Source organism: Mustela erminea, chromosome 12, assembly GCF_009829155.1.
Source record: "Mustela erminea isolate mMusErm1 chromosome 12, mMusErm1.Pri, whole genome shotgun sequence".
Lineage (NCBI taxonomy): Eukaryota > Metazoa > Chordata > Mammalia > Carnivora > Mustelidae > Mustela > Mustela erminea.
In genome coordinates this window covers 18,942,810-18,970,696 of record NC_045625.1, presented here as the reverse complement: position 1 = coordinate 18,970,696, position 27,887 = coordinate 18,942,810, and the positions used below count along the sequence as shown (strand labels likewise).

The window sequence follows — 27,887 nt, the reverse complement described above, 5'->3', positions numbered from 1 at the left end:
GGGCGGGACCCGAGAGCGCGGCAGGCGGGGCGGGCGCGGGCGCCGGAGGCTGCGGCGCGGAGGGGCTGCGGCGCGGAGGGGCTGCGGCGGCCCCGACCTTCCGCGTCCCCGGGCGGCGGCGGCGGCGGCGGCGGCGGCGCGGCGGTGAGTGTGCGCGGTCTGGGGCGCGCGCCCGGGTGCCTGCGCGGGCGCGGGCGGCTGCGAGCCCAGATTGGAGCGACGCGGCCGCCTGGGCGTCCTCTCCCGGCCTGGGGTCGGCGGCGCGGGCGAGGCCGGGCTCTCCGGGCACCTGGGGCTGCGTTCCCGCGCGTGTCGGGCGTGGGAGCGGCTCTGCGGCGGCTCCTGGCGGCCTGGAGCCCGGGCCGGGGGCGGGGATTTCCGGGGAGAAGGAGAGACCCGGGCAGCCGACCCCGGAGAGGACTTGAAGGCAGAGATCCGGGTGAGACAGCTGCCCAAGGCCAAGGCCAGGGCCAGGTGTGGTAGCACATCCCGGCCCCAGTGAACCCTGTACCGCTCAGACTCCATCCTGGGCTGGCTCTTTGACCTTGGATAGTTCACTTTCATTTCTGGGTCTTACTTTCCTCATCTGCAAAATGGAGAGCTAGGACCCATTGTCTTTCAAGGCTTTTCCATCCCAAAACTTCTGTGACAGGCTCTCTTACGGCCTTTTGTTGGGGCTTTCCAATTTAACAAGAACAAAACCTGATCTGTGAAAACTGTAAGCTATTTCTCGCTCCCTTTCTCACGTCCATCCCAGGGAGGCAAACGGTTCCTGGGGAGACCGGGCATTCTGTCTTCAAAAATGGAGACCTTTGTTCAGTGACTTAAGGATATCTTCCTTTGCAGGGGCTCACCAGCTAATTAAAAAAGAAGCATGACTGGAAGGTCTGGTTAAAATGCAGAATCAGCAAAGGAAACTAAGGAAACCAGGGAGTGGATGACCAGTTAGTTGCAGGAGCCTCGAGGCTGTGTTCACTTGCTGGCTCTGCCTCCGCCCTGGTGTCTGGCTCCGTCTCCCCAGTGCCTAGGGCTGGTGCAAGGCTGAGCAGAATGGCAGGCCCAGGACACACGGAAAGGTGATGGGGTCCACTAGTGCCCAAGGCTGGTGTTTGCCAGCCCCCTTAACCCCCTCTACAGCTTCCAGGCTGGACCAAAGGCTGCAGGGTGAGTGCAGAGGGCCCTCACTGGGCCCATCCTGGCCTCTAGTCTGTACCTGTCTCTGCTTGGCAGTCCCTTCTCTCACCTCCACCTTTGCAAAACCTTTCTCCCACCCCAAGCTACTGCCCGCTTTCTCTGACTGCATTGTTTGGTCATTGTCTCTTTTTTCTCTTTCTCTGAGTTCATCTTTATTTATTTATTTATTTGACAGAGAGAGAGAGAGATCACAAGTAGGCAGAGAGGCAGGCAGAGAGAGAGGAGGAAGCAGGCTCCCTGCTGAGCAGAGAGCCCGATGTGAGGGCTTCATCCCAGGACCCTGAGATCATGACCTGAGTCAAAGGCAGAGGCTTTAACCCACTGAGCCACCCAGGTGCCCCTCTCTGAGTTCATCTTTCCCACCAGTTGGGATTCTCGGCAAGGGAAAGCTAACCGAGAACTTTAGCTTTTATTTTTGGTGTTTGAGTTGAGATAGCACAGGGCCTGACACCTCAAGGTTCCTAGGGAATGTTTGTGGAGTAAAAATAGAGACGGCTGTATTCCTTGGGTGATTCCTATTTGCCCCTGCTCTGATTTCCTATCAAATCAGATTCGAATTCCTATCTGTACTGCTCTGAGTGACGTACGTGCCTGAACTCCTTCAGCCTCAGTTACCATATTATCCCCTTTCACATGTAATGAAACTGAGGCAGAGAGAGTTAAGTGACACGCTGCAGGTGACACAGGTGGGAAATAGCAGGACCCTAGGGGTACTTTTTAACTATTATTTAACTATTACTCATTATTTCAGATGAATGAATGAATTCTGATTGAGACTTTGCAGGAGGCTAATTGGGCCAGCTGGGGTGCTGGGATTTCTCCTCAAAGGCAATGCCTCCTTGTGGGATTTTGCAACTATGGGAAACTTTCCGGGGGTGGGGGTGGGGGGGCTCTCTGGACAGCTCCAGCCTGTGGGTGGTTCGTCCTGCCTGGAGGAGGGAGTGTGGGCTGCTGGGTCCCACAGGCCTCTCAGACTCCAGCGCAGCTTCTCTGGGCTGGCTGCAGGCTGTTAGCTCTGACATCCCTGAGATGTCTGGGAAAAGTGAGTTTTCTTGTCTGGGAAATGGGCCCAAGGATTCTTGTTTGATGGTGGGCCCAGGAGGTGACCAGAGGAGGCAGAGAAGAGCTTCAGAGATTGTTGAGATTGTCAGTGCTGGGCTCACTTCCTTGGGCTGTTGTTGTTGCTTTTAGGCTTCTTGGGGGAGGGGTGGGGGGTTTGCAAACTAAGAGGAAGGAAGTGAGGGGTGGTGTAATTGACAGGTTAATGCTCTGTAGTGTTTGGGAATCCCTGCTGTGGGCAGGCTGGGCTAGGGGAGGGGGAAGATGCAATCTCAGAAGCCAGTAGAAGTTTGCCCCAATCACCACCTTTTTTCTTTTTCTTTTATTTTTTTTAAAGGTGAATTAAAGAACAGACTCAGAGACAGCCAGGCCTGGGTTCTAAGCCTAGGAATTATGGGCTTGGACTCTGGAGTCAGATGGTTCAACTCTGGGCCCTATAGCTTCCATCCACCCCACCGTGGGCAGGTTTCTTTACATCTTTGCCTCTCAGTTTTCTCTCCTTTTTAGGCAAGAGGCCTGTTGAGTGAGCAGAATCCTGGATGTCATTCCTGGGCAGCTGGGCTGGGTGGGAGTCCCTGAAGCCTGGTTACAGGGGAGGACAGCAAGTCTCAGGGAGGAAGTAAGTACCGTGCACAGAGCGTGTGGCTGAGCCGGGCTTCAGAACCAGCCTCTTTGGTGTTCAAGTCCTTGTTTCTTCATAACATTTTGTTGCTTTTTGGCCTCAGCCCGGTACAGGGCAAGTGTGTAGATACTTGTTAGTCGGTGTGTGATACTTGTTAGTCAGTGGTTCATACTTGGTTGGTGGAGGGGGCTCCCAAATGATCTTCTGAGAGCTTAAAGTCACAGCTGGCTCGAGGTGCCTGCAGCCTGGTGGGTCACACAGGTCCCTGCGTAGGAAGCTGCCCCCTTATCTGGTGGAATGTTCTGCTGTTGCCATCTTGAACTTGTCATTTTTGAACCAGGGACCCCACATTTTCATTATGCACTGGACCCCACAAATTATGTAGCTGGTCTCTTTTTAAAAGACAGAGAAATGTAGGGTGGTTGGGGGTATGGGAGTTAGGCTCCCCTTTTTAGGGGACCTGTGCCATGGCGGTCAGCCCTTCGGCTAGCTTGGAACCAAGCAGACGTGGGTTGACTGGATGCTTATTTTCACCAGCATCAGGAACCATGGCAGCAAAACGCAATTCCGCTGGACTTTTCACCAAGACGGTTAGCCAGGCCGGAGTGTCAACCCAGGGACTCAGGCCTGGTTTTCCTTGGTGATGGGTAATTCTCAGGGTCCCAAGTGGACACATAGCTGAAAGAATGAGAGGGCAGGCTCCAGCCAGAGTGTGTGGCACTGGAAACTCTGCTTTGGTGTCAAGAAAATCCCCATGAAGGACATTTCTGCTTTACTGGTAAAAGTGCCTTAGGCTCATGATCACGCTGCTGTGCTGTCCCTGACCCAGCTCCCAGGGCTTTGGAAAAAGCATTTCCCAGATCTCTCGGAGCTAGATGCCAGGAAGATGCATTGCTTTCCTTACCGTCCTGTTTCTTGTCTCCTTATAGAGAATGGGAACTGCTACTGCTCGACTGACAGTATTTCTCTTTTAGCTTTGGCCACCTGGAAGCTCAAACCCAAGTTCTTGGCTCAGGCATGGCAACTGCACCAAACCTCTAAACACCACCAATGAGAACTAGTAATTGTGGGATGTCTCCTTTGTTCCAGATGCCCTTGTCTATTCCCACTGATTCTTCGGAGCAGCCTTGTGGGGGAAGATACCAGTGTTTAAGGATAGGGAGCTAAATCTCCTGGAGGCTACACCACTTGCCCAAGTTTAGGAAACTAGTAGATGGTGTAAGTGTTGTTTACATCGATTAGTCTGAACCTGGAGCCCATGCTCTTCAGCATAGACTTCTGTTGCCTCTGCTAGGAACCCTGATCCCCTGATTATGTGGGTATTTTTTGTTCTTCATGGTTGTTATTACTATTATTTTTTTGTAAACTATATTTCCTGCATCCTGATTTTTTTTTTTTTTTCATTTGTATTTTGTGATGACTTCTGGGAAGCTATTTGAGATCCTTTGAATAAACAAGGCTTTCCATGATGGATATACTGGTCCTGTGCCTGGCTGCCTGGGTGCCTGGGTGCTGTCAGTAAGGGAACAGAAATCCCAGATGCCTGGGAGTAGGGCATGCTCAGGTCATAAGCTCCTGGTAAGTGCCTGGTTGTGTCTGAGCTGGAGAAGACCCAAGACCAGAGGGAAGTTTTCAGTTCTCCCTTGGAGGAGGGTTTTATTTATTTCTCTTCACTCCTGAGAATGCCCCTCAGCATTATTGGAAAGAGCAAAGTCAGGGGAATGACTCTTGGTGGCTCTCTCTGGCCTTGGGATGACTTTGGCCTTGGAGAGGCCATGGAGCCCAGCCTGCCCAGCCCTGAAGTTCTTTCTTGTGCTGTTTTCTGAAGGCAAGCGAAGCTGCGTTGGCTGCTCCAGAATGAACCACAGCTCCAAGAAGGGGAAGTAGAGCCCAGCTGGCTCTCTGCTATGGCCTGTGAACCACAGATGGGCCCCAGTGGGGCAGCCAGCCCATTGCCCGCCTCCTCCCCTGGCTGGAGTGCCTTGCCTGGAGGGAGTCCTCCAGGCTGGGGCCAAGGTAAGGTCATGACCCTTTTTCCCCTCCCCCTCTCCCAGGATGCCAGAGATGGACTCACATATCATGATGGAAGGGAGGGGAGTAGAGAGTAGTAGAGAGTAGAGAAGGACCTTTAGCTAGGGGTGGACATGTACAGGCCAGTCTGTCATTTCTACCCATTCTGTCTGTCTGTCATCTTGGAGACCAAGTCTCCATCACCTTCTGCTTGGACCTCTGCCACCGTATCTTCCTAGCTGATCTCTCCTCCTTGCCTCTTTCATTTATGTGGCTATTAGAGAGCCCTTTTAAAAATGCAGAACAGACCCTGTCACTTTCTGCTTCAGTGTTTCCCACGGGACTTAGTGTGAAGATCTGTTTATAACCAGCTTGCAAGTCCTGTGTTATTGGTTCTTGCTGCCCCTATTCTCCGTTCCTGGCATGCATTCCTGCCTCAGGGCCTTTGCATCTGCTCTTTCTTCTGGTTGTTATGCTCTTTTCTTGCCTCCTTTCCTCTGATTAATTTCTAGTCCTGCTTCAGAGCTCAGTTCAGATATCCCTTCCATGGGGAGTCCTAAGTCAGGACTCCCTGATATATTCCTGTTGCTCCCCATAGTGCTTATCCTAGCCTGTAATTAAGTAATGACCTGTGTCATAAAGTGTTGAATGTCCACCTTCCCCACTAGAATGTCAACTCCATGAGGGCAGGGGCTCTGAGTTGCCTTGCCCATCCCTGCGTCTGTAGTACCTAGCACAGGCTCGGCCCATTGTAGGTGCTCGGTAAGTATTTTGTTGAGTGAGCAGAATGAATGGGCGGCTAGATGTAGGCATTTTATTTTTATTTTTATTTTTATTTATTTTTTTTTTTTAAAGATTTTATTTATTTATTTGACAGAGAGAGATCACAAGTAGGCAGAGAGGCAGGCAGAGAGAGAGAGAGGAGGAAGCAGACTCCCTGCTGAGCAGAGAGCCCGATGTGGGACTCGATCCCAGGACCCTGAGATCATGACCTGAGCCGAAGGCAGCGGCTTAACCCACTGAGCCACCCAGGCGCCCGATGTAGGCATTTTAAATTGTGACTGGTTAGGTTACTCAGATGATTTAAAACTTCTTAAAAAGAAGGGTGTCTTTCTTTCTTTCCTTTTTTTTTTTTTAAAGATTTTATTTATTTATTTGACAGAGAGAGAGTGAGAGACAAGTGTGAGAGGGAACACAAGCAGGGAGAGTGGCAGAGGGAGAAGCAGGCTCCCCACTGAGCAGGGAGCCAGATGTGGGGCTTGATCCCAGGACCCTGGGATCATGACCTGAGCCAAAGATAGATGCTTAATGACTGAGACACCCAGGGTTTCTTTTACTACTACTGGTATTGGGAAAGCAGTTTACACACCCACATACACACATACACACATGCACACACACCAGTAGAATGAAATGGGGTGAAATAATATTCCTTTAGAACTTGGAAGACATTGCTCCACTGGTTCTTGGCAAAGGAGCTCCTTTGGAGGAAATTGCTCCCTGCCCCGCCCCCCTGCCCCACGTGTGTGCACACTTGTGCAAGTGCCTACTTCTTTGGTAGCTTTTCAAGTTCTTGTTCTTATCTCGGTGTAAAAAAAAAAGTATCTCTAAGTGGAGACTTGCTGTTCCCACTCTAAGGAACAGATGAGAGAGATTATTGCTACGAATCCAGGAACTTAGTTCAAAAGGCAAACAAAGACACTGCAAGAAGTCTTGGCCTTGCTGGGCCGGGCGCTGTCCTCGGGGTGCACAGAGCCAGGCTGGGGGAGCAGCTGATGTTCCGTAGGCCTGCTGCCCTGGTCCTTGTGGGTTTTCTCTTCTGTGCTGTGAGATGCAGAGCTAGTCTGTGGTCCTGCCTGGCCTGCCTGCCTGTCTTTTGGGCACTGCCTTGGATCTAGCTGCTTCCCTTTCTCACTTTCATTTCCCTGGTAACTTTGGGCAGGTCTGTTCGTCAGAGGCTCTGTTCCCTTTTCCGTGGTAATGGTTTCCATCTTGAGGGCTCTCAGAGGATGGGATGAGATTGGGACCCTGAAACCCAAGCCCAGTGCCATGTGTGGGCTCGACATCTGGAAGCTGGTCTTACTTCATCTGATTCTGTCTTCTTACAGCCTTTATTTCCTTTTTGTCCAGTTTCTCTCATTTGCTTCTTTTTAAATTTAATTTTATAATTTTTTCTCGTCCAATTTTACCTCTATGAAGTCACCTTAAATCCTTCCTGGAGCAGGTGTAGGAGGGTCAGGAGAAATACAACTAAATCCATTTGGGGGTGGTGGGGAGGTGTGTGTGTGTGTTTGCTTTATGGCAACTTTTGAGTCCTGACAAGCTTGCTTTTTTTTTTTTTTTTTTTAATTTATTTGAGAGAGAGAGATCACAAGTAGGCAGAGAGGCAGGCAGAGAGAGAGAGAGGGAAGCAGGCTCTCTGCTGAGCAGGGAGCCCGATGCGGGACTCGATCCCAGGACCCTGAGATCATGACCTGAGCGGAAGGCAGCGGCTTAACCCACTGAGCCACCCAGGCGCCCCTGACAAGCTTGCTTTTGAATGGGCAACAATAGTGGCCAGTTATGTTGTGCCAGGCCTTTATTTTCATCCTCTTACTTCTCTGTAAAGCCCTCTGAGGTGGATATGACCCCCCTCCAAGTGAGAAAGCCGGCCAGGGATTTAGGTCACTTCTTCAAGACTCCTCTGTGAGCAAGAGGCTGGGCCACACTTTGAATCCTAAAGCTCTCTAGCTTTTGCTTCCCCCACCTTGCCACCTTGCCTCCACACCCCTCACCTCTTGCAAAGACCTTGGGGGAAAAAAAGAAGAGGAAAGCAATTAAGGTTCTTTTTTGGCCGGGGGTCGAATATCCTGTCACCCTTGAGCTCATAGGCAATACCCAGAACATAAAAAAAAGAACCCTGTTAGGGTTGGGGACCAGACTTCTGTCCTGTCAATTCATTTATACATCAAACATTTATTTATTGCCTACTGTATGTAAGTACCGAACCCAGCTCAGGGGATTCAGTGATGAGCAGAACCAGTGTGGGAGTACATAGTCTGGTGGGGAAGATAGACTTTACTCAACTAATTAAATAAATATGTAAGCAAATAATTGCAAATATATGTACTTATCCTTGATGAGAAGAGCCGTTCTGAGTAGGTTTAGCAGGACTTGATCTGTTAAGGATAGTGTCGGGGCAGACTCCCTGAGGAAGTAGCTAATGAGTTGGGATGCCCATGATGAGTAGGATTTAACTGTGTGAAGTCCAATGGAAGTGTTCTAGGGAAAAGGAACAGCATATGCAAAGGCCCTGGGGTGGGAGAGAACACTCCGTGTTCCAAGAACAAAGGAGGCTGGTGTGGTGTGACAGAACTGACTGGCCTGGGGTGAGTTTAGCAGGAGGTTGTTTCCCTTAAGTGTTGGGAGAGTGTATTGAGGAGGTTAGAGCACCAAAAAGCTACTGAAAGTTTTCCTTAGAGGACTGATGTCTTCCAGTTCGCAGGGTGGCCATTGTGTGGAGAGTAGGAGGAGTGTAGGCCGGAGGAGTGGCCGGAGGAGTGGGTGTAGAGACACCAACGAGGAGGCCGCCACAAGGGCACAACGGAGAGTGAAGGTAGCCTGGCCCAGGCTTGTGTTGGACATGCCAAGAGGTGTTCTGTTGGCCCAGCTGGGAGGGCCCAGAGAGGGGCCGCGTGAAGGAGTAGAGGGAGTGCGTGGGCCAGGAATTCCCAGGTGGGTAGGACTAGTCATTTGGCTTTGAAGACTCAGGGATTGCCCAGAGCTAGCCTCTGAGGTGACAGATTTGGGCCAGCACCTAACTTACTTCTGGTTTGATCTCTTCTGTGCTGCTTTATCTTCCGAGCCGTGCCCACAGAAAACGTGCCAGCAGACCCAGTCCCCAGCCTTGCAAGGCCGAACCCTGGCATCCCCCGGCCCCCTGGCTGCTGACCTGAAGGGCGGCTCTCGGGGCCTCATGCTGGGGCGGTAGGAGATCTCGATCCTCCCGTCCAGAGTCTCTGCACTCAGAATGGAAGGTAGATGTGGCTTCATTCCATGGCCAGCCCTCCGTGGGCCTGAGGGGGTTTCAGTCCAGAGCTTTCGCCCCAGCTGGCCTCGTTGGTCTGGCCTCCTTGCATCCTTGCCGTCCTGCGGGAGCGTTTAGGTAGCTGTTGTGACTAGGCTGGGCTAATGTGTGGTGTGTTCCTTGAGGTCAGACTTAATTCAGTCGGTGCTTTTGAAATGGTGAGTGCGTTGCAGACACCCTGGGGACGGGTTACCAGTAAATTAGTTCTGTGGTGTTGGATCCTCAGAGTGGGTTTTTGCCGCCACAGAGTGGCTCGCAAAACACAGATCCATCTTCTTATGGTTCTGGAGGTCGGAAGCGCGACTGGCGTTGCCGAGCCACAGGCCTGGGGTCAGCGTGTCGGCAAGGCTGCTCTCCTTCAGGAGCCCCGGGGATAGCCTGTTTCCTGTTCTGGCTTCTCGAATCCGCACAGCTCCTCAGCCCGTGAACCCTCCTCCACCTCCAGACCAGTGGTGTTCCATCTCCATGCTTTTCTTCTCCCCATCACACCCGTCCCGACCTTTCCGCCACGGCCTTCCTCTTCCATTTTTAAAGAGCCTTGTGATGACATCAGGCTCACCCAGACAGTCCAGGAGGATCTCCCTATTCCGGGCCAGCTGGTGAGCAACCGTAACTCCACCTGTAACCTTCATTCTCCTTTGCCGTGTGAGGGAGCGTATTTCATAAGCTCTGGGGAGTCCAGTGGGGACATCTTTGGGGGCTCCTTGTTCTGCCGGCCTCAGTCAGACGGAGCCCACTGAGCGTGTCATATTGGGGTGAGCTTCCTTTGCGGTGATCATATAATGTCTGATACGCCACCTTCTCCAGTAGTTAGTTGTTCAGTCTCTGTTGAAGTCTCTTTCATGATGGGGAGCTCACTACCTCCAGTTCTTTGTGTGGACAGCTCCCATTCTCGGCAAGTTCTTCCTTCTGTGGTCTTACCTTGTGTCTGGATTGCCTCCACGCTCTGGTCCCAGTTCTGCCTTTGCAGGGGTCTCCTCTCAAGTTCAGTGCTTCCCACAGAGGGACTCGGGGACCGCCATGATGTCCCTCCTTGCCATGAGAAGGGCCTCACGGCCAGAGGAGGTGATGCCATCAGGCTCTGGGCTCGTGCACAGTAGTTCTCACCCAGCCAGGTGAAGCTTCTGGTCTGCTTTCAGAGCTCCACAATGGCCAGGTCCTCACGGTTCTCCGGATCGACAACACCTGTGCACCCATCTCCTTCGATCTGGGCGCCGCCGAGGAGCAGCTGCAGACGTGGGGCATTCAGGTGAGTGCTGCTTTTCTTGAGAGCCTCTGCCATTTTCCCTTCCTTTTCTCCTCCCGCCTGTCTGTCCGTCCATCTGTCCTTTCAGTCAGTTGTTCACAAAATATTCGCTCAACACTGACTCTGTGCTCCGTAGGATGGGGCAGCTAAGGAATATGTATGAGAAGGGTCTCCTCCTTCCCGATACCTCACTTAAGGGATACGTGTTTTGGGGCACCCATCCTTTGCCAGGCACTGAGCTGGGCGCTGGGTACCATGGGGGTGACCAGGACCCCGCGCCTGTGCTCGCACTGCTCATGGAGCCCAGCGCAGGAGATGGTCTTGCGCTGGGTAAATCAGGACAGCAGGATCTGTCCCGTGCCAGGCAGAGGACCATCCAAGGTGCTGAAGCCATTCACAGGAGAAAACGATGAACTCATCTGGGGGAGCCCTGGTTTGGAAAGCGTCACGGAGGAACAGATACTTGATCTGGGGTCTTGAAGGAAAAATAGAGGAGTTTGCTGGGTAGACAGGAGGAAGGGCATTTCTGGAGAGGGAGCTGTCTATTGCATTGTCCATTGGGAGTGTGTCTATTCAAAGGAAAGTTGCCTGAACTCATTAGATGGTAATGCCGTGCTTTCAAGCATAGTGATTTGAGACATAGGCTTCTCAGACCTGTGGGTCTGGGTGCAGATCCAGCTCTTCTGCTTCCTGCCTGTGTTACTTTCAGCAGGTGACTTAACCTTTCTGAGTGGCTGTTCCATCCTTTATAAAACGAGGGCCATATTCATCCCTATTACATAGGGTTTTAGTGAAGAGGAAGGAAAATACTGCTTGAGGGATAGTTGCACTGTCTCTGGAACATAGTACATGTTCTGTACATTGTAGGTGTCGCTGTTGTTAAAAGGAGCCTGAGGTGTGGTGTCTGTCTTCCTGGTCACTAGGCCCTCCCCTGCACCACCTAGGGAGGACTGGTTGTGGAGGGGAAAGATACACTGTTAATTTGACCCTGAAGATTTTAAAGTTTACTTCTTTCAAACTGAATTGCATTTGTGTTTAAATAACATCTTATCACTTAAAGGGAAACTTTCCAATTGATGGTACTAAGGGCAGATCAGCAACAGTGGCTGGTTTATCACCCCCTAGTCCCTTCCAGCCGTTGTCCAAAAGAACATTTTTCTTAAACTGTTGTCTGTAGATGGGGTTTTCTTTTCTTTCTTTTCTTTTTTTTTTTTTTTTTAAGATTTTATTTATTTATTTGACAGAGAGAGATGTGAGAGGGAGCAAAAAGCGGGGGAACGGGAGGGGGGAAGCAGGTCCCCCACTGAGCCGGGAGCCTGATGTGGGGCTGGATTCCAGGACGCTGGGACCATGACCTGAGCCGAAGGCAGACACCCAATGACTGAGCCACACGGCTGCCCCCCAGATGGGGTTTTCTTTTCTTTTCTTTTTTTTTTTTTTTAAAGATTTTATTTATTTATTTGAGAGAGAGAGACAGTGAGAGAGAGCACGAGCGAGGAGAAGGTCAGAGGGAGAAGCAGACGCCCCGTGGAGCTGGGAGCCTGATGCGGGACTCGATCCCGGGACTCCGGGATCATGACCTGAGCCGAAAGCAGTTGTCCAACCAACTGAGCCACCCAGGCGTCCCCAGATGGGGTTTTCTTAACTGGGGAACAGTTTATGTATTATTCTACCATGTTTCTAAATATCATCTTTAATGGTTAAGTTCTGTTTTCTTAAGCAGTCCACTTTTTTTTTTTTAATAAAGAATTTTTTTATTTATTTGACAGGCAGAGATCACAAGTAGGCAGAGAGGCAGGTAGAGAGAGGAGGAAGCAGGCTCCCTGCCAAGTAGAGAGCCCAGTGCGGGGCTCGATCCCAGGACCCTGGGATCATGACCTGAGCCGAAGGCAGAGGCTTTAACCCACTGAGCCACCCAGGCGGCCCGAAGCAGTCCACTCTTGTAGGGCCTTTGTGTGCTATGCCATCTTTTCAGGGGCTGGGAGGCAGGAAGATGGTAGTTTTCAGTGCCGTGGGCTGTATACACACACCTGTTGAAGTAGCACATAACCGCTGGAGTAGGCAGAACAAAGGTCCCCCCCCGCCCAGGTCCTATGTATACGCACATTTATAACATATATGTTAGCATTGTAAATGTGGTATGTTATTTAATATGCAAGCCCCTCCCCCACAAGGTAGATATTCTTATTGTCCTCATTTTGCAGAAGAGGAGCCTGAAGCTCAGAGAAGTGGGGTTCCTTGCTCCAGGTCACGTGGCCCATGAATAGAAGGGCCAAGTTTCGGACCCAGGCTCCTGACTCCGGAGTCTGTGCCTTAACCTAAGCTATCATGGGTCTGCCGTGAGGTCCTGAGCCTTGGGCTGCAGGATCGCCCCCCCACCCCAGGCTGTCCTCTTGGATCTTGAGTTGCCCCACCTCCCCAGTGGTGCCCAGCCTTCCCTGAGCTGAGGGCAGCATCCTGTGATTGCCACTCTGAGCGCTCCGAGCTCCTCGTTCTGCCTTCCGGGCTAGCCTGGCCTGTGCCTGATCCCCCTTCCACCTGACAGTCACATGAACTGGAAATGACTTGCTTGCATGCAGGAAGGGGTGGGAGTGGTTCTCCGTGGCTGATTGGTCTCTCTCCGTCGTATGGACAAGCAGGTCCCTGCCGACCAGTATAGGAGCTTGGCCGAAAGTGCCCTCTTGGAGCCCCAAGTGAGAAGATACATCATCTACAACTCCAGGCCCATGCGGCTGGCCTTTGCTGTGGTAAGGGGGGAGGGGGGCAGCATGCCGACCCTGCTGCAGTACCCTGTGGCATGTTCCAGAGCCTGCTGGTGTGGGCAAGGGGCTTGGGGCTGGTGGTCCAGCTGCCTGAGTTATGGCAGGACACACGGACCTGGATGTGGTGTAAGGAAATCGGTGGGAGAGAGTCCTAACCAGATCCTCGTGTACAGGACGGGAGGCTGAGCTTACGGAGGCCAGAGTTTGGGACTGACAATCGGAGGACCCGCTAGTGAGACTTTGGGCTCAGAGTCTAGCTTTGGTTAAGACTTGTCTTCTCCCTGGGACTTGGTTCCCCCATCTGTTCAGCTGATAGGTCCATTTCAGCTCTGATCGTACATACAGGGGTGTGTAGAAGTCTCTCTAGGTATGTGTGCATGTATGTCTGCACATGAAGACACATGCATAGAAACCTCCTATCTGCCTATAGTTCTGCAGACACACATACACACACACAGAGGTACAAAGAGCAGAGCCAGTATTTGAACCCAGACAGTCTGATTTCAGCATCTGTGCTCTTAACCACTCCGATCTGCCATTACTCTGTGCTCTTGACTCCCATGTCTGCTGCTAGGGAAGGGAAAGGATTGGCCCCTGGCATGTCATCATTTTCTAACAAGTGCTAGGCTGTTCCACACATTGTCTGATGAACCCTTACAACAACCTGTGAAGGAGGTATTATCCCCATTTTACGGATGAGGAGATTGAGGCTCAGAGCATTGTTCTTTGTGTTTTTTTTTTTTTTTTTTTTAAGATTTTATTTATTTGACAGAGAGAGACAGTGAGAGAGGGCACACAGGCAATGGGAGAAGGAGAGGGAGAAGCAGGCTTCCCGCTGAGCAGGGACCCCGATGGGGCTCGATCCCCAGACCCTGAGATCATGACCTGAGCTGAAGGCAGATACTTAACACACTGAGCCACCCAAGCTCCTCCAGAGCATTGTTAATAACTTGTCTGAGGCCACACATAGTGGTTGAAGGATCAGTGTGGGTTTCCAACTCAAATTATCTCACTCCCAAGACCCGTCCTGCTTCTACTTTATTTCAAGGTAGGCAGGAATTCAGAGGGGCTTTCCTGACCCCTTGCCTCTACTGTTGCTATGGACAAGAAACAAGGGCTCCACCTCACAGGCCCCGATGTGTCCCTTCCTGGCCCTGTGAGCTCTTGGTCTCTGAGGAGGGCGTCGGATGTGTCCCAAAGGTGTCTCCCTTTGAACGGAGTGGCTTTATTCGATCACCGGATTCCTGATCATGCTCTTTCTCCGGTTTCTCGCAGGTTTTCTATGTGGTGGTGTGGGCCAACATCTACTCCACTAGCCAGATGTTTGCCCTGGGGAACCACTGGGTGGGTGTGCTCCTCGTGACCCTGGTCGCCATGAGCCTGACCCTGACCCTCGTACTCATCTTCGAGAGACACCAGAAGAAGGTGAGCTGTCGGGAGAGCACAGCCATGCGCCCTCCGGAAAGGGCTTGCCGGCAGGAGAATCCCAATTCCCACCTTTCTCTTCTCCTTGCCTCGGAGAATTTCTCCAACCATGACAATTCATGCGGGCCCTTGTGCCCAGTGAGTGAAAGAAATGACATCACATGTGTGACTAATTCCTCTCTGTTTTTCCTTGTCTAATCCCTGGAGGCTGTTTTTCTGGAAGCAGGCTGTGGTTTGAGAGCATCTGGGGTGGGGGCGGAGGGCTCTTTGGGTTCACTGAGCCCTTTGATGCTAAGAATGGCCAAGCTGGCATTCAAGGCCAGGGCACTTAGATCCCAGGCCATGTTCTCGGTCAGTATCCTACAGCATTGGCAGTCTCCAGATGGCTGCCATCTCCAATGACCAGAAACACAGTGGCTTAAAACAACACAATGTGTTCTCTTAGACTTCTGTACTTCAGGGATTTGTCCTTTCTGGAACCCCTAGGGGAGAATGTACTTCCTGCCTCTTCCAGCTGCTGGAGTTCCCTCTCCATTCTCTGACTTAGCACTCCTTTGTCCGTCTTTAAAACCCAAAATGATGGGTCTAGCTCTCCCCTCATCTTTGACTCTGAGTCCTTGGGCTCCTTCTTCCACTTTTAAGGCCTCTTGTGATTACACTGAGCTGCCAGGATTATCTGGGACAATCTCCCTTTTTTAAGGTCAGCGAGTTAGCAATGTTATTTCTACCTATGACCTCCATTTCCCTTTTGCCGTATTAACGTGATTTGGTCACATGTTCTGGGGAGTAGGACTCAGGCACCTCTGGGGGCCATCACTCTGCCTGCCACACCGCCACTGCCTTTCCAGCTGCTTAAGAAGCTCCCCTGGCTCCTGGCATGGAGTTGGACTCGGAGATCCGTGCCTGCCTGACTCGGGAGGAGAGGGACACTGGGGAGTGTGGTCAGAGTTCGGGGTATGAATTACATTTAGTTCCTGTGCTCACAGGGACAGCTAGGAACTTTATGGCTTAATCATCCTGAAAAGATCTTTGTTGGGCTTTGCAACAAGGCTGACGAAATGATGCTGCCCTTGGGCTCTGTTGCAATTTTCATGGCTCTTGTGCTGGGCATATAAAAAATAAATTAAACTGGCCGCGCCTGCAGCGAGAAACTTCTCTTGGCGAGGGGAAGAAGTAAAGCATCCTGCCTTAGCCAGAGCAAAGGAGCTATGTGGCACCTGTCAGGGGCTTCAAGGAGGCAGTTCAGAGAATGCCTGCAGTGGCCGTTTTGTGGCCTGTTCTGTGCCTGCCTTGTTCACTGGTACTCACCGCACCGAGTTGAAGAGGACCCCATGTCTTTACTCAGAGGGGCAGCATGGAGGTCCTGGGAATGCGATGGCCTGCCTGTCATTCGTGTTTGCTCCTTCAGGGAACCCAAGGAGGTTCTTTCACTCCCAATAATGACCACCATTTAATGAGCACCTACTATGTGCTCTGTGCTTGGCACTCGCTACCTATGGCTGCCAGCAGATTTGCCTCTGCCGTTGGCTACCTCTGCAAGCTGGGATAAGTTACTGACCCTTTGGGGCCTTACTTTCTTTGTCTGTGTAATGGGATAGTAATCATAGCTCCCACAAGGCGCCCATGTGGTAGCGCCTGTGACTCTTGATCTCATGGTTGTGAGTTCAAACCCCACTTTGGCTGTAGAACTTATATTTTAAAAAAAGTGGCTCCCCATCAGGTTTTTGGGAAAATTAAGTGACTTAATATGTGCCAAGTACTTACAATCATGCCTGCTATAATGGAAATACTCAGTAAGTACTAACTGTTAGGATTATTGACTCTGCCAGTGGGGAAGCCACTGCGTAGAGAGGCTCGGTACCCAGTCTGTGGTCACACGGGCTTCTGGCTCTTGCCTCAGCTTGAGGATTTCTTCCTCCTCGATCCCTCATCACTTGGACCTTTCAGCGCCCGCCTCCTGACCACCACTGTCCCGCTTCCTGTCCTGCTTGTACCGTAGCATCCTTGAGAGCCCAAGCGTTTTGCATACACTGCCTTGTTTTCCCTTGTTGGGGGGCCATGAGCCCTTCTCAGGGTTGGAAGTTCCGTGAAGGCCCGCAAGGCCCTGCCTTGAATCGTGGACAGAGTAAAAGCACGTTGCTAAAGCATGTGGGAAGTTGTGGCCAACAAGGGACCGGAAAAAATGATATCTTCGACTCAGTATCAGCATCAAACTGATGTCAGGAGCTGACGGGCATTGGGCGTTCATTCTTCCAGGCGTTCTGCGTGGGTTGGCTCATTTCATCCTTATCGCGAGGGTGTTTTTCTCCCCTTTTGGAGATGAGGAGATGGAGGCAGAGAAGTGGGGGGTAATTCGGCCAAGGTTATCAGGCGGCAAGAGGCAGAGCCAGGGTCAGGGTCTGAACTCCCGCAGGCGCAGGTTTCAGAAAGGGCGCGTAGCCCTTGCTAAGTCTCCAGGTGAAACAGAATGTATTAACCCCTTGTTTTCATAGTCGTGGCATCCCTGGAAAATTCACTGTGTTTTAGATCCATTTAAAAGATAAAAAACGCTCTAGATTTCCATGTCAAACGGAGCTGGGTTGGCCGCTCAGAATTGTTAAGTAGATTTACCTGTGTTTACACGCGGTGGGGAGCGTGGAGTCTGGGTCAGTTGGGAGGCTGTTCTTCTGAGTGCGGGATTGTCTCTCATGGGTCATGGTCTTCAGTAGAAGGCAGCCCTGGTCCCTGTGCCCAAGTGCCAGCCTTGCCCTTCCCATCCCTGTGACAACCACAGGGCCTTCTTGCATTCTCAAAAGCTCCCTACAGGGGTCCTGCCCTCCTAGGGACCTGGCTTGTCCATGATGGGGTCATCATCTGGTTGCGTCTTTAAATCCTTATGGGGTCTCTACTTCAAACCATTCGGGTCCTGACACCGTTCCTCCTCTCCCTCCTCCCTCCTCCCCACCTTGGCCTGTTTAGTGAACATCTACTTAGTCTACTAGATCTATGGTGTCTGGTTGGTTTGGGTAGGAAAGAAGGGGATGGATTCCCGGAGTCTCCTTCCGAGGACCAGGCACTGTGCTCAGTGCTTTGGAAAGTGGGTGCTTTATTTACATTAAATAAGCAGCTTTCAAACCCACCCACACCCTCCCCCTGCAGAGATCTCTGTCAGCGTACTGGACTGTGTCCCGGGCACTGGGTTAAGTGCTTCACACACAGTCAAGTTCAAGCTCACCACGTTCCCAGGAGTCAGGGACACTCTTTCTCCTTATTCTGCAACTGAGGAAAGCAAGACTTGGGGAAGGAGCATAACTTGTCCAGGGCCACACAGCTGGGAATTAACAGGGCTGGGCTTCAACCCAGGGCTGTGTGACACTATGGAATTTATTGTCCCCCAAACCCTGCGATCCCATTTTATAGGGGATATGATGCATAGATCTCAAAGGTCAGGACTGCCCCATGGTGTCTAGAGGCAGTACAGTGTGAGTATTGCTCTGGACCCTAGAGCTCCCCGGCAGTGTGGAGATCCGGCCACGAGACCCGTGTTTGTCTTACAGGCCAACAACAACACGGACCTTAGGCTGGCGGCTGCCAATGGAGCCCTCCTGCGACACCGGGTGCTGCTGGGGGTGACGGACACAGTGGAAGGCTGCCAGAGCGTGATTCAGGTACCGTGTCTAAGAGTGACCTCGGCTTGGAGACCTGCGTTAGGGCTGGCTTGATGGGGAGAGGGGGCCTCCGGATTCCCCTGTCTGCATGGTATCTTGGAGTCTGCTAATGAGACAAGTGTGGGAAGTCCTTCCCTTCCACCCTGCTCCAGCGTTTCTTCCCAGAGACCCATCTCTGGGTGGTGACCCGCAGCCTAGAAGCTGCACAGAGCAGGGCTGGAAGGAGGCTTGGAGACCGTCTAAGCCACGCTCCTCATTCAGCATTTATTCAGGTGACAGAGGGGACCTCCTCTGGGCCAGGCCCTTCGGCGAGCCCTCAGGGGCCCACGCAAGGTTCCTGGAGAGGCAGGTCAGACCCTGAGGCTTTGTCCACCTGGCTTGGTCATTTTTTTGGTTCAAGTGCCCTGGGAATATCTTAAGTGATAAGTATGAGGTCACACAGGGGGTCTGGCACATAGCTGGGGTCCAGGTCTCCTGACCCTGGCTGGCCTCTACCCAGTAGGATTGCTGGATCTCAGTGCCACATCCATGTTCTCACTGGCCCCCCTTTTCTGCTCGGAGCCCAGGGGTGGGCATGTGGGCGGGACCTGGGAACAAGCTCCTTGTGCATATGACCTGCTCATCCTATAAATAGTTATCGACATGCCAGACCCTGTTCTAGGTCCTGAGGCTGCAGCAGAGCACAGACAGGTGCAGATCCCTGTGTTATGGGGTCTTGCACACCTGAGATGGTGTAGGGCAGAAGGGGATCTTGCCTGACCCCGTGTGTGTGTGTGTGTGTGTGCATGCGTGTGTTGAGCTCAATGATGTCACAAGATTTCTGGTAATTCAAGTGTGACATCATAGACTGGGAGCTCCTGGAATCTGGGGGTCCTTTGAGTCTCATTTGTTCCCGAATCCCTTTTATGGATTGTCACACCGAAGTGCCTTGGCATGTGTTAGCTGAACACACGGATGGATGGATGACTAATGTACAGGCACATCCTTGAAAATAATTGGAGCTATCTGTCAAAATAAATAACTGAAGAAATAACTTCAGTTTCAAAGTAGTGTCTTAGGATGAGCTAATAGGGTATCTTGGATTTTCGTTCACTGTTTCCGGGATGGGGAGGGGTGTGGATGGTCTGAGGGGTGAGTCATGAAGAAACGAGAGTAGCCACGAACTGAGGGCCCCTGACCTAAGCTCATGGGCAGTTGGAAGTCAATGACGTCATCTGCCTCACTTTATATGTGTTTGGAAGATTTCATAATAAAAAGCCAAAAAGAAATCTGTTTTACAAAGCTTCCCTTGGGGCCAAGACAATGAGAGAGACTAGTCAGCAAGAGGGGTGAGACCCTGGGTCCCATGGGTCTGTCACTGGGAGGAGGGAGGTCGGGGATCCAGAGGAAGTGGTGGGTGGCTGGAGGCGGGAGGCGTGGGCCACCAGTGTCTCACAGAACTTCCGTGGTGACGTGATGTGATGTGGAGGGTTTGGGCCTGGGTGCATTTCTCCTGACCTTCTGGGGACTGTTGAGGTTGAGGGGGAAGGAGAGGTAATGGTAGGTAAAAATTTACCCCACTCCCCTCCTCCCAGAGCACCCAGGTTGGATCTCCTTCCTTGAGCCTTGAGCCGTGGGGGTGGGTGACTGGAGGGTTTCACTCATCTGCTTGTGGGGCTCCAGACAGCAGGGCACCCCGGCCCCTAAGGATGAAGGTCGTAGCCCCAGATGAATGCACGGTGTCCAGGATGAGCTGGCATCTCTTGGGGTGCTCAGAGACTTGGAGCAAATGGCGTGGTGGCCATCGTGACGGCCATCTTGAACAGGGTTTGACATTTTCCAAATGCCCATGCGAGGCCTTTTTCTCCCAGCCGTACAAAGGAGTCCCTGCTATACATAAGACTCTGGGAGAGAGCGGAGAGGCACGGTCCCACCAGAGACTGGCATAGATTTGCTCATCCACAGAGGGGTGGACCTCGGGTGAGGAGGCAGGAGGTGGAGGATAGTGTCAGGGATGGAGAGTTCAAGGTCGGGCAGTTCAAGGTCGGGCTGGCTCTGAGCCTCCGCCATTGTGGCTTCTCTCCCCAGCTCTGGTTTGTCTACTTCGACCTGGAGGACTGTGTGCAGTTTTTGTGTGACCACATTCAAGAGATGAAGATGAGCCAGGAGGTAAGATACCATAAGTTAAAAACAAAAATAATCCTGGAGGCCAAATTGTGCAGATTATATTTCCCTAAGGTTAGACGAATGTCTAAGGAATTGTTACTTGGAAGGAAGAATGCCTACATGGAATCAGTGGTCGTTTCTGCCTCGGGAATTGTTACTTGTTAACTGGATATTAGTTAGCCTCCTTTTCAACTAATTGCATTTTCCACATTTCCTAGCATGTGCATATATTTATTGACAACATAATAATTACATTAATAACTAAAATAAAGATAACAAATAACAAAGATTCTGGCAGAGGGAAATACCAGGTATTTAGATGACTTTCCTGTGTTTGAAATGCCTTCTACCATTTATGATCATGGTGCTCTTGCTCTGATCCCACACACAAGGACACTGAAGCTCTGACAAGTCCTGCAGCCCCCACCGAAGGCAGCCACAGGGCCGGTTGGTGACTTCAGGATTGGAGCACAGACCTCCTGTCTCCGAGTCCCAGGCTCCTTCCCTGGGATCAGCCTTTCCCTGGGCCCTGCAAGGGCTGTCCTGAGTCTTGAGGTCAGGATTGTGGTTTAGCCTGATCCCAGCCCGTTCGTCCCTGTAAGGTTTTGGGCAAGGCCTTTGAGCTGTGCTTTGCTCATTGGCAGGGACCCATGACCCAGGCTGCTTTGAAGAGCAAATGAGAGCATGGAAGGGAGAGTGTTTTGGAAGCGCGTGGAGACTGTAGAGAATATTGTGGGTGGTTATCTGATTTCTTGAATGTGGCTCCAGATTGTCCTGAGGTCAGCACCTGAGTCTATACACGGCTCTATCCGTCCTCTGTGGGTCTGCAGCGCAGGGAGTGACTCAGCCTCCGACACACCACCCGTTGGGACACCATCCACATCCCCTCTCTCTTTTGCAGTCCTTGCTGAGAAGCAGATTGAGCCAGCTGTGTGTTGTCATGGAAACTGGGGTGAGCCCCGAGACAGGGGAGGGGCCTGAGAACCTGCTGGAGGAAGCGCCTCTCCTGCCCAGCAGCCCTCATCCCCAGGAGCCGCCCCTCATGCAGACTGAGCTTCGCCAGCTTGTTCCTGAGGCGGAGCCGGAGGTAGGGGCCGCCTGGGATGCTCCGGGCCACCTTCCCTCCCTGGGTATCTGTGTGGAGGCCGTGTGGGACCTCAAATTGTAAATCTCAGGGAACATGACTTTGCTGAGTTGGTAGGGGCCATACAAATCTTCTAGCCTACGAGTTATCAGTATTTTTTTTTTTTCCCCTTACTCTAGCACTTTAAAAATAGTTTATAGGAGTCACTTTCTACTTCTTGGTCTTTTCCCCACATTTCTAAATACCTTGGATATTCTTTTTGGTAGTTCCATGGGATGTCTAGTTCCATGTTGATGGGTCGTAACCTACCGAGCCATAAACGTGCTCATGAATATTTGGGTCATTTTAAAAGTCTGTCTTTCAATCAGTCTGTCATCTATCCATCCACCTACTTAAATTGCAGTTGGGTATATAAATCTTATATGCATTTCTGTTGAATTCCAGTGCCCCCAGCCCCAGAGTTCTGTCAGGTCCCACCACCCAACTCTGTTGGATATGACCAAGTACTGGTAGACCAGATATCTGATTTTTTTTTTTTTTTTTTTTTTTTTTTAGCTCATATCCTCCATGAGGACAGACACACTATCTGGGAAACATACACCAAGGGGTACCCTCAGGCATTCTGTGATGGAGGGATGCACTTGAATTTCCTTTTCAGGCAATAGATTTGGACTAAAGGCCCAAACCAGCCCAGACGTTCCCTTTTGCCTTGGTGGGCCCCTAGGGCATCCAGCAAATGGGACTCCTCAAAAGAGAAAGTGATAAATATATTAATCTCTTCACTTGAATCCCATTGACTTTATTTTAACTTTCATTTTATTGACTTAAATTATTATTATTATTATTATTATTATTTTTTAAAGATTTTATTTACTTATTTGACAGAGAGAAATCACAAGTAGATGGAGAGGCAGGCAGAGAGAGAGAGAGGGAAGCAGGCTCCCTGCTGAGCAGAGAGCCCAATGCGGGACTCGATCCCAGGACCCTGAGATCATGACCTGAGCCAAAGGCAGCGGCTTAACACACTGAGCCACCCAGGCGCCCCTTAAATTATTTTTTAAAAGAAATTATTTATTTACTTGGGAGAGAGAGATCGAGCACACGAGCGGTGGGGAGGGGCAGTGGGAAAGCAACACACAGACTCCTTGCAGAGCAGGAATGTGGGACTTGATCCCAGGACCCTGAGATCGGGACCTGAGCCAAAGCCAGGCACCACCCAGGTGCACCCCCCCCCCCCGACTTTTTTTTAAAGAGCAGAAAAGATTGATAAGCTCATATACTTTGCTGTGGCATGCCTGGGTTTATAGGACATAGCCTGTTAAATCTGATGGGTTTTTTAAATTATTTTTTCCAAATTTATTCAAAGCAATGATAATACGATATCCTGCCATGAATATTGAGTGTGTGTGCACATGTTTTTAAAGGAGCTTCCCCTTGTAACTTAGGTAAGGAAAATATAATCAGTGCCCAAGTCTCAGCATGGGCCAGACAGACCGTCATATTTCAAAAGGAAACCAAGAGGTCGGCTGACCTGCCCAAGGTCAGAGAGCAAGGGAGAAGGTAGCCAAGCCCCAAACAGAAGCCAGCCCTGCGAATTCTAAGTACAATTTTCTTGCCGCAGTTCTTTGCCTCTGATGCTCTTGATTTTAGACAAGATTGGCCAGGAGACCAGTCTGAGTTAGGGAGTGGTAGACTCCTTGGGGTTTTCAGTATTTTTCTAGCACCAAGGATGACTTAAAGGAACCAGCAACCCTACAGAGGGAGGTGGAGTTTCTGCTTTCTAGAGCAGTGATAACGATGGTGATATTGGCCACATTGAGCACGAGGCTGGAGGCGGGAGGCTTTTTATCGATTAGTTCCTTTCATCCTTCCTCCAGCTAGACCAGCTGGATGCTGTGATTTTCTCTCTTCGACTGTTGAAGAAAAGGGCTCAGCAAGGGGAGGTGACTTGTCAGGGTCTGTTAGAAGGTACCAGGCAGAAATGGCCACTTTGATTCGGAAATCCTGACTCCCTTGACATGAACAGCCTGATGTGACCCGCACCTTACTTTATTACCTTCACACTGGACTCAGGGATTGTGAAACACGCTCAGTGCCCGGCCGACGGGACCAGAGCATTTCCTGTGGGGTCCCAGGTGCCAGTCCAACAAATAGAACTTTAGAGATCAAATGTGTTAATAAGAGCATGCATTAAATCCAATTAAAAAACTTTTTTTCTTTTTACTTTTTTTTTTTTCAATCACAGTAAAATATACATAATAGAAAATTTGCCACCGTAATGGTTCCTAAATGTACAATTCAGGGTACATTTGCATACATTTGCATACATTTGCCTTGTTTTGTGAGCATCTGCATCAAACATCTCTGGAATCTTTTCATCTCCCCAGACTGAAACTGCGTACCCAGGAAACACCGACTCCCCCATTTCCTCTTCCCCCAGCCCCTGGAAAGCACATTCTACCTTCTGTCTCTCTGAATGGATGACTACCTGTTTCATATAAGTAGACTCATAGATACAATATTTGTCTTTCTTGTGATAAATCTCTGCTTTTTAAAAGCAAACTCTAAGTACAGTGGGAGTGCTTGTCCCAAGAAACCCAGCAGGTGCCTGGGATGAATTGAAGGACCTGCCATCCTGGGGATGATTCCCTCACCCCACCCCCGTTTGCTAAAGATTTTCTTCAAATGCATCACTTTGACCTCGTGCACTTTGTAGTCCCGCGGTCATCTGAAGCTGGGAACAGTGCACGCGTGTGTGTGATTGGTTGGTATAAATCAGCGGTCACTTTTTTTTTTAATTTTAAAGATTTTATTTATTTATTTGACAGAGATCACAAGTAGGCAGAGGCAGGCAGAGAGAGAGAGAGAGAGAGAGGAATAGGAGCAGGTTCCCTGCTGAGCAGAGAGCCTGATGCGGGGCTCCATCCCAGGACCCTGGGATCATGACCTGAGCCGAAGGCAGAGGCTTTAACCCACTGAGCCACCCAGGCACCCCCAGAGGTCACTTCTTTAGTACTTTGAGGCTCCATAGCTTTTTTGTGGTTATTCTTATTGCCTCTGAGCAGTGAGGTCACCCTTTCGGAGGTGAGGAAGCTGAGGCTCCAGGCACCCCACAGGGTGAGTAGCAGAGTTGGGGTCCAGACCATTCCAGGCGTCTCCTAAGAGCTGCAGGTGAGGCCCTGACAGGGTTCTTCCCAATGAGCATCACTGCTGCTCCGGGGCGGTGAGGACCACTTGGCTTTCTCCTTGTGCATTAGATGCTTCTCGGCGGCCCTCACTCTGTTCCTCTGCCTCTTCCAGGAGATGGCCCAGCAGCTGCTGGCAGTTTTTGGTGGCTACTACATCCGGCTCCTGGTGACCTCGCAACTCCCCCAGGCCGTGGGGACACGACACACGGACTCTGCGAGGATTCCCTGCCCCTGCCAGCTCATAGAAGCCCATATCCTGGGCCCTGGGTGCTGCCCCTTCCTGGCCAGGTGACCTAAGGAGGAAGGCACCCAGCTTCCTGTGAGACTGAAGGTGAGACGTCCGGAAGGCTTGGAGCCCCAGCTGGCTGATGGCGAGCCCCAGGTGAGGAGAGAAGCATCTAGAAGCATCTAGAAGCACTCTGAAGAGTGTCGCTCATGTCAGCAGCAGGGGTGTCATGCTCTCTCCAGGACTCTGCACAGAAGGGCCTGTTGACGTCCCAGGCTGACCCATGGCCTTTCCAGAAGCTGCTGGTTGCCAAGCTGGTACTCTTAGTGCTGTAGACGGAAGGCCACTCTCCCAGGCCTTTCATTTTTTGGAGAGCCCAGGAAATGTGAAGAGGGTCCCCACTGGGCCCACCATGCGTCGAAGGCTCAGTCTCCGATGATGCTCTTCCCATCCTCAGCTACTTCATGTCAGATGGGGAAACTGAGCCTTGGAGAGGACTCTGCTCTCGGTAGCATTGCCTTGGCCCTCTACGATGCCTAATCTGAAGGAAAGAAGTCAGTTCTCAGAATGTTCTCCACTTTCAAGTTTCTCCTGCCCTGTATTTTATGAAAAACAGTGGTCCCGTGTTGTTTGCTGCAGATGTCCAGGGGACAGCAAAGAAGCCAGCAGCACGTGACTGATGACGGAACTCTTTGGAAAAGATTGATTCTGTCTGACTTGAGGGTGTGTTTTGTTTAAAGGCATGCATGCTTGTGGTTGTGGGTTTGTCCTTCAGGCCTAGAGCCACAGTCCTCTGTTTTCTGACACTAACACAGTCCTGGAATGAAGCACAAATCTGTCACTTTTGGTGTTCCATGAAGAGCTTGGGGGCTTCCAGGTTCTCTGCTCCTAAGTAAGTTTGAAGACCAACTAGTCCATAGGCCCAAATCCAAAGACCTGCCCTGGCATGGAAAGGCTCCCCAGCCTCCAGGACCCAGCCCTCATCCTTAGCTTTGGCTTCATCTCCCACAAAACTTCTTGCTAAGCTGAAACTCGATCCTGGACTAACATACCTGTATTCTGTTGTGTCTTTTGAACTCCTATGCATGCTTCAAAGCCTAGCGTTACTTACCCCTGCTTCAGGAATCCTCTCAACATAGAGCATGCCCTGCTTCTCCTTTAAATTCTTGCCTCCTTTAAATTCTTAATGTAGCTGCTGCCTTTGTTGAGATTTTAGGTTATTCTGTTTTCCTATGCACATGTGTATTTTTCGAGCTAGAGTAAGCTCCTGAAGGACAAAGATCTCACCTTAGAGCTTTTTTGCCTGGCCCAGACCTGCTAAAGAAAAAAAAGATCCCATGGATCGAGTGCTTTGTCATCTCCATAGTAACATTTCTCCTCAATAGAATGATGAGGTTGGCACTGACCTAGGTTCTGGTTCCGGCTGACATTTCTAGCTGTCCTCAATTTACCCATCTCCATAAAAATGGGTAGATGGTGGACAGGTTGATGATCCTTAATTACCCTTCCAAAGCCAAAGTTCTGACTTCTTCTGTTGCAGTCTAGCCCTTGGCCTGTTACGTTTTAATCTACATGTAGAAGGTCCTCTAGCTTTGCATGAGACCCGGGTTCTCATCCCAGATTGGCTGCTTCCTAGAAGCATGACCATTGGCATTGGCTACATCACTGACCAAGGGCCCGTTTACTCCTTTACAAGTGGATCGGGTGAACATGCAGCATGTGGGTGACTTGCTGTGTAAGAGACCAGTCTGACCGTTTGCTTTTTTTGAGCCAGAGAAGAGAAATCATGGACGTAGACCCACCCTGGGAAGGTGGCCATTGTAGACATTTCCCTTTAGAGATTTCTCTGAGGGCAGCTATGCTCAGGCAATCGCGGTCCTTCTCACCTGTCGCAGAGGAGATGCGGGCTGGGAACGGGATCTGTTGAAGCCCGTCTTTATTGTTCTCCCATAAAACCCTGGTAAATCTCCGAAGAGAGTAAAAATGTGTAAGAAAGAAGTAAGAACAGTAAGAAGTAAGAAGAAAGAAGTAAGTAAGTAAGAAGTAAGAAGAAGTAAGAACAGAACAGCTGTTCTTCCAGTTCAAGGCTGACTTACAGACCCACCTGGAGGGGTTCTTTCCTGCCTTTTCCTCTGCAGGGTGTCTTGTGGTCTCACCTGGTGGGCGGAGAATTCAGGTGTGTCCCCAAGTACTTCCTTTGCATCTGCCCGCATCTGCCCCTTGGTTTCCTCGTTCAGAAAATCCTGTGATCTCTGGCTTGCCTCCTTCCCAGGGTTGTGTGAGCATCAGAATCCATAAACGGACGTGAGCTCCGTTTTAAGGCTGTGTGCCGAGGACAGGCACGGAGGCAGTGTGGGCGGTGCGGCGTCTCACGGGGGGGAGCAGAGGGTGCGGCTCGGAGCCTGGATTCTAGACAGACTCAGATCCAGGTTCTGCCGCTTGGAGCAGCGTCCTTCCAGCCTTGGGTGTCACTCCTCGTGCGTGGAATGAGGATGTGTACCTCCGAGGCAGCTCTTGTGAAGATTAAATGGAAAGTACTTGCAACTTTGAGTTGCAAGCCTGAGTAAGAGCACAATAAATTGTTGCTATCCGTATACATATGTATATATCTTTAATCTCTCATTGTGTCTTGTATACCACAGGTGCCCCGGCTGTATATTTATTGATGTAGTAGGTCATTAACAGTTAATGTTTATTCGGTCTGCATCAGACCTCAATGACTCCAGCACCGTGGGGCGTGTTCACGTGAATAAAGCTTCTAGTCCAGTTTCTCTGAAATTCAGTTGCAGGAGACAGTGTAGCAGCAAGCTGACGACTTCGGGCCACCTGCCCACCGTCTCGAATCCTCCCGTTCCTCCATCTCCTCATCGGTAAGGGAGGGTGTGAGAACAGAGGGATTAACCCAGGTGTTGCTTGGGAAGTACAAGGTCTGGTCCGTAGTGTGGTTGCAAGTCAGGGCTCCGTCAGCGATCATGTTTCCCTGCCGCTGCTTCATGCTCTTGGCTCCCCGTGTCTGCCAGAGCAGGCTCAGACCTGCGTTGTTCAGCTCTGTGTCCTTTCCCATTCCGGTGTGCTTGTTCTTTCGGTGACTGGGGGAGGGAAATCTCCAAGTATAATGGTACATTGTTTGCCTTTTACTTCTGACACATTGTTTTTATTACATTGTTTAAAAAAAAAAATGGAGATATAATTCCAGCATAAAAATCACTTAAA

General features: G+C 50.9%; 1 protein-coding gene across 6 annotated transcripts; it reads left to right on the top strand.

Moving 5' to 3' along the window:
• The first annotated feature begins 63 nt into the window (after positions 1–63).
• On the top strand, positions 64–27,278 carry TMEM268 (transmembrane protein 268). 6 transcript variants are annotated; one of them, XM_032307557.1, is made up of 9 exons: positions 64–144; positions 4,704–4,891; positions 10,091–10,200; positions 12,837–12,944; positions 14,235–14,384; positions 17,921–18,031; positions 20,099–20,179; positions 21,078–21,263; positions 24,561–27,278. In XM_032307557.1, exons 2-9 carry the CDS (start codon positions 4,783–4,785, stop codon positions 24,738–24,740), a joined length of 1,035 nt encoding a protein of 344 aa, XP_032163448.1. In that variant the 5' UTR covers positions 64–144; positions 4,704–4,782; the 3' UTR covers positions 24,741–27,278. The 6 variants fall into 6 exon arrangements, with proteins under 6 accessions (XP_032163448.1, XP_032163447.1, XP_032163452.1 ...); XM_032307556.1 differs by lacking the exon at positions 64–144 and adding an exon at positions 353–439 and having other exon boundaries at positions 24,561–27,270; XM_032307559.1 differs by lacking the exon at positions 64–144 and adding an exon at positions 390–474 and having other exon boundaries at positions 24,561–27,270.
• The last annotated feature ends 609 nt before the right edge of the window (positions 27,279–27,887 follow it).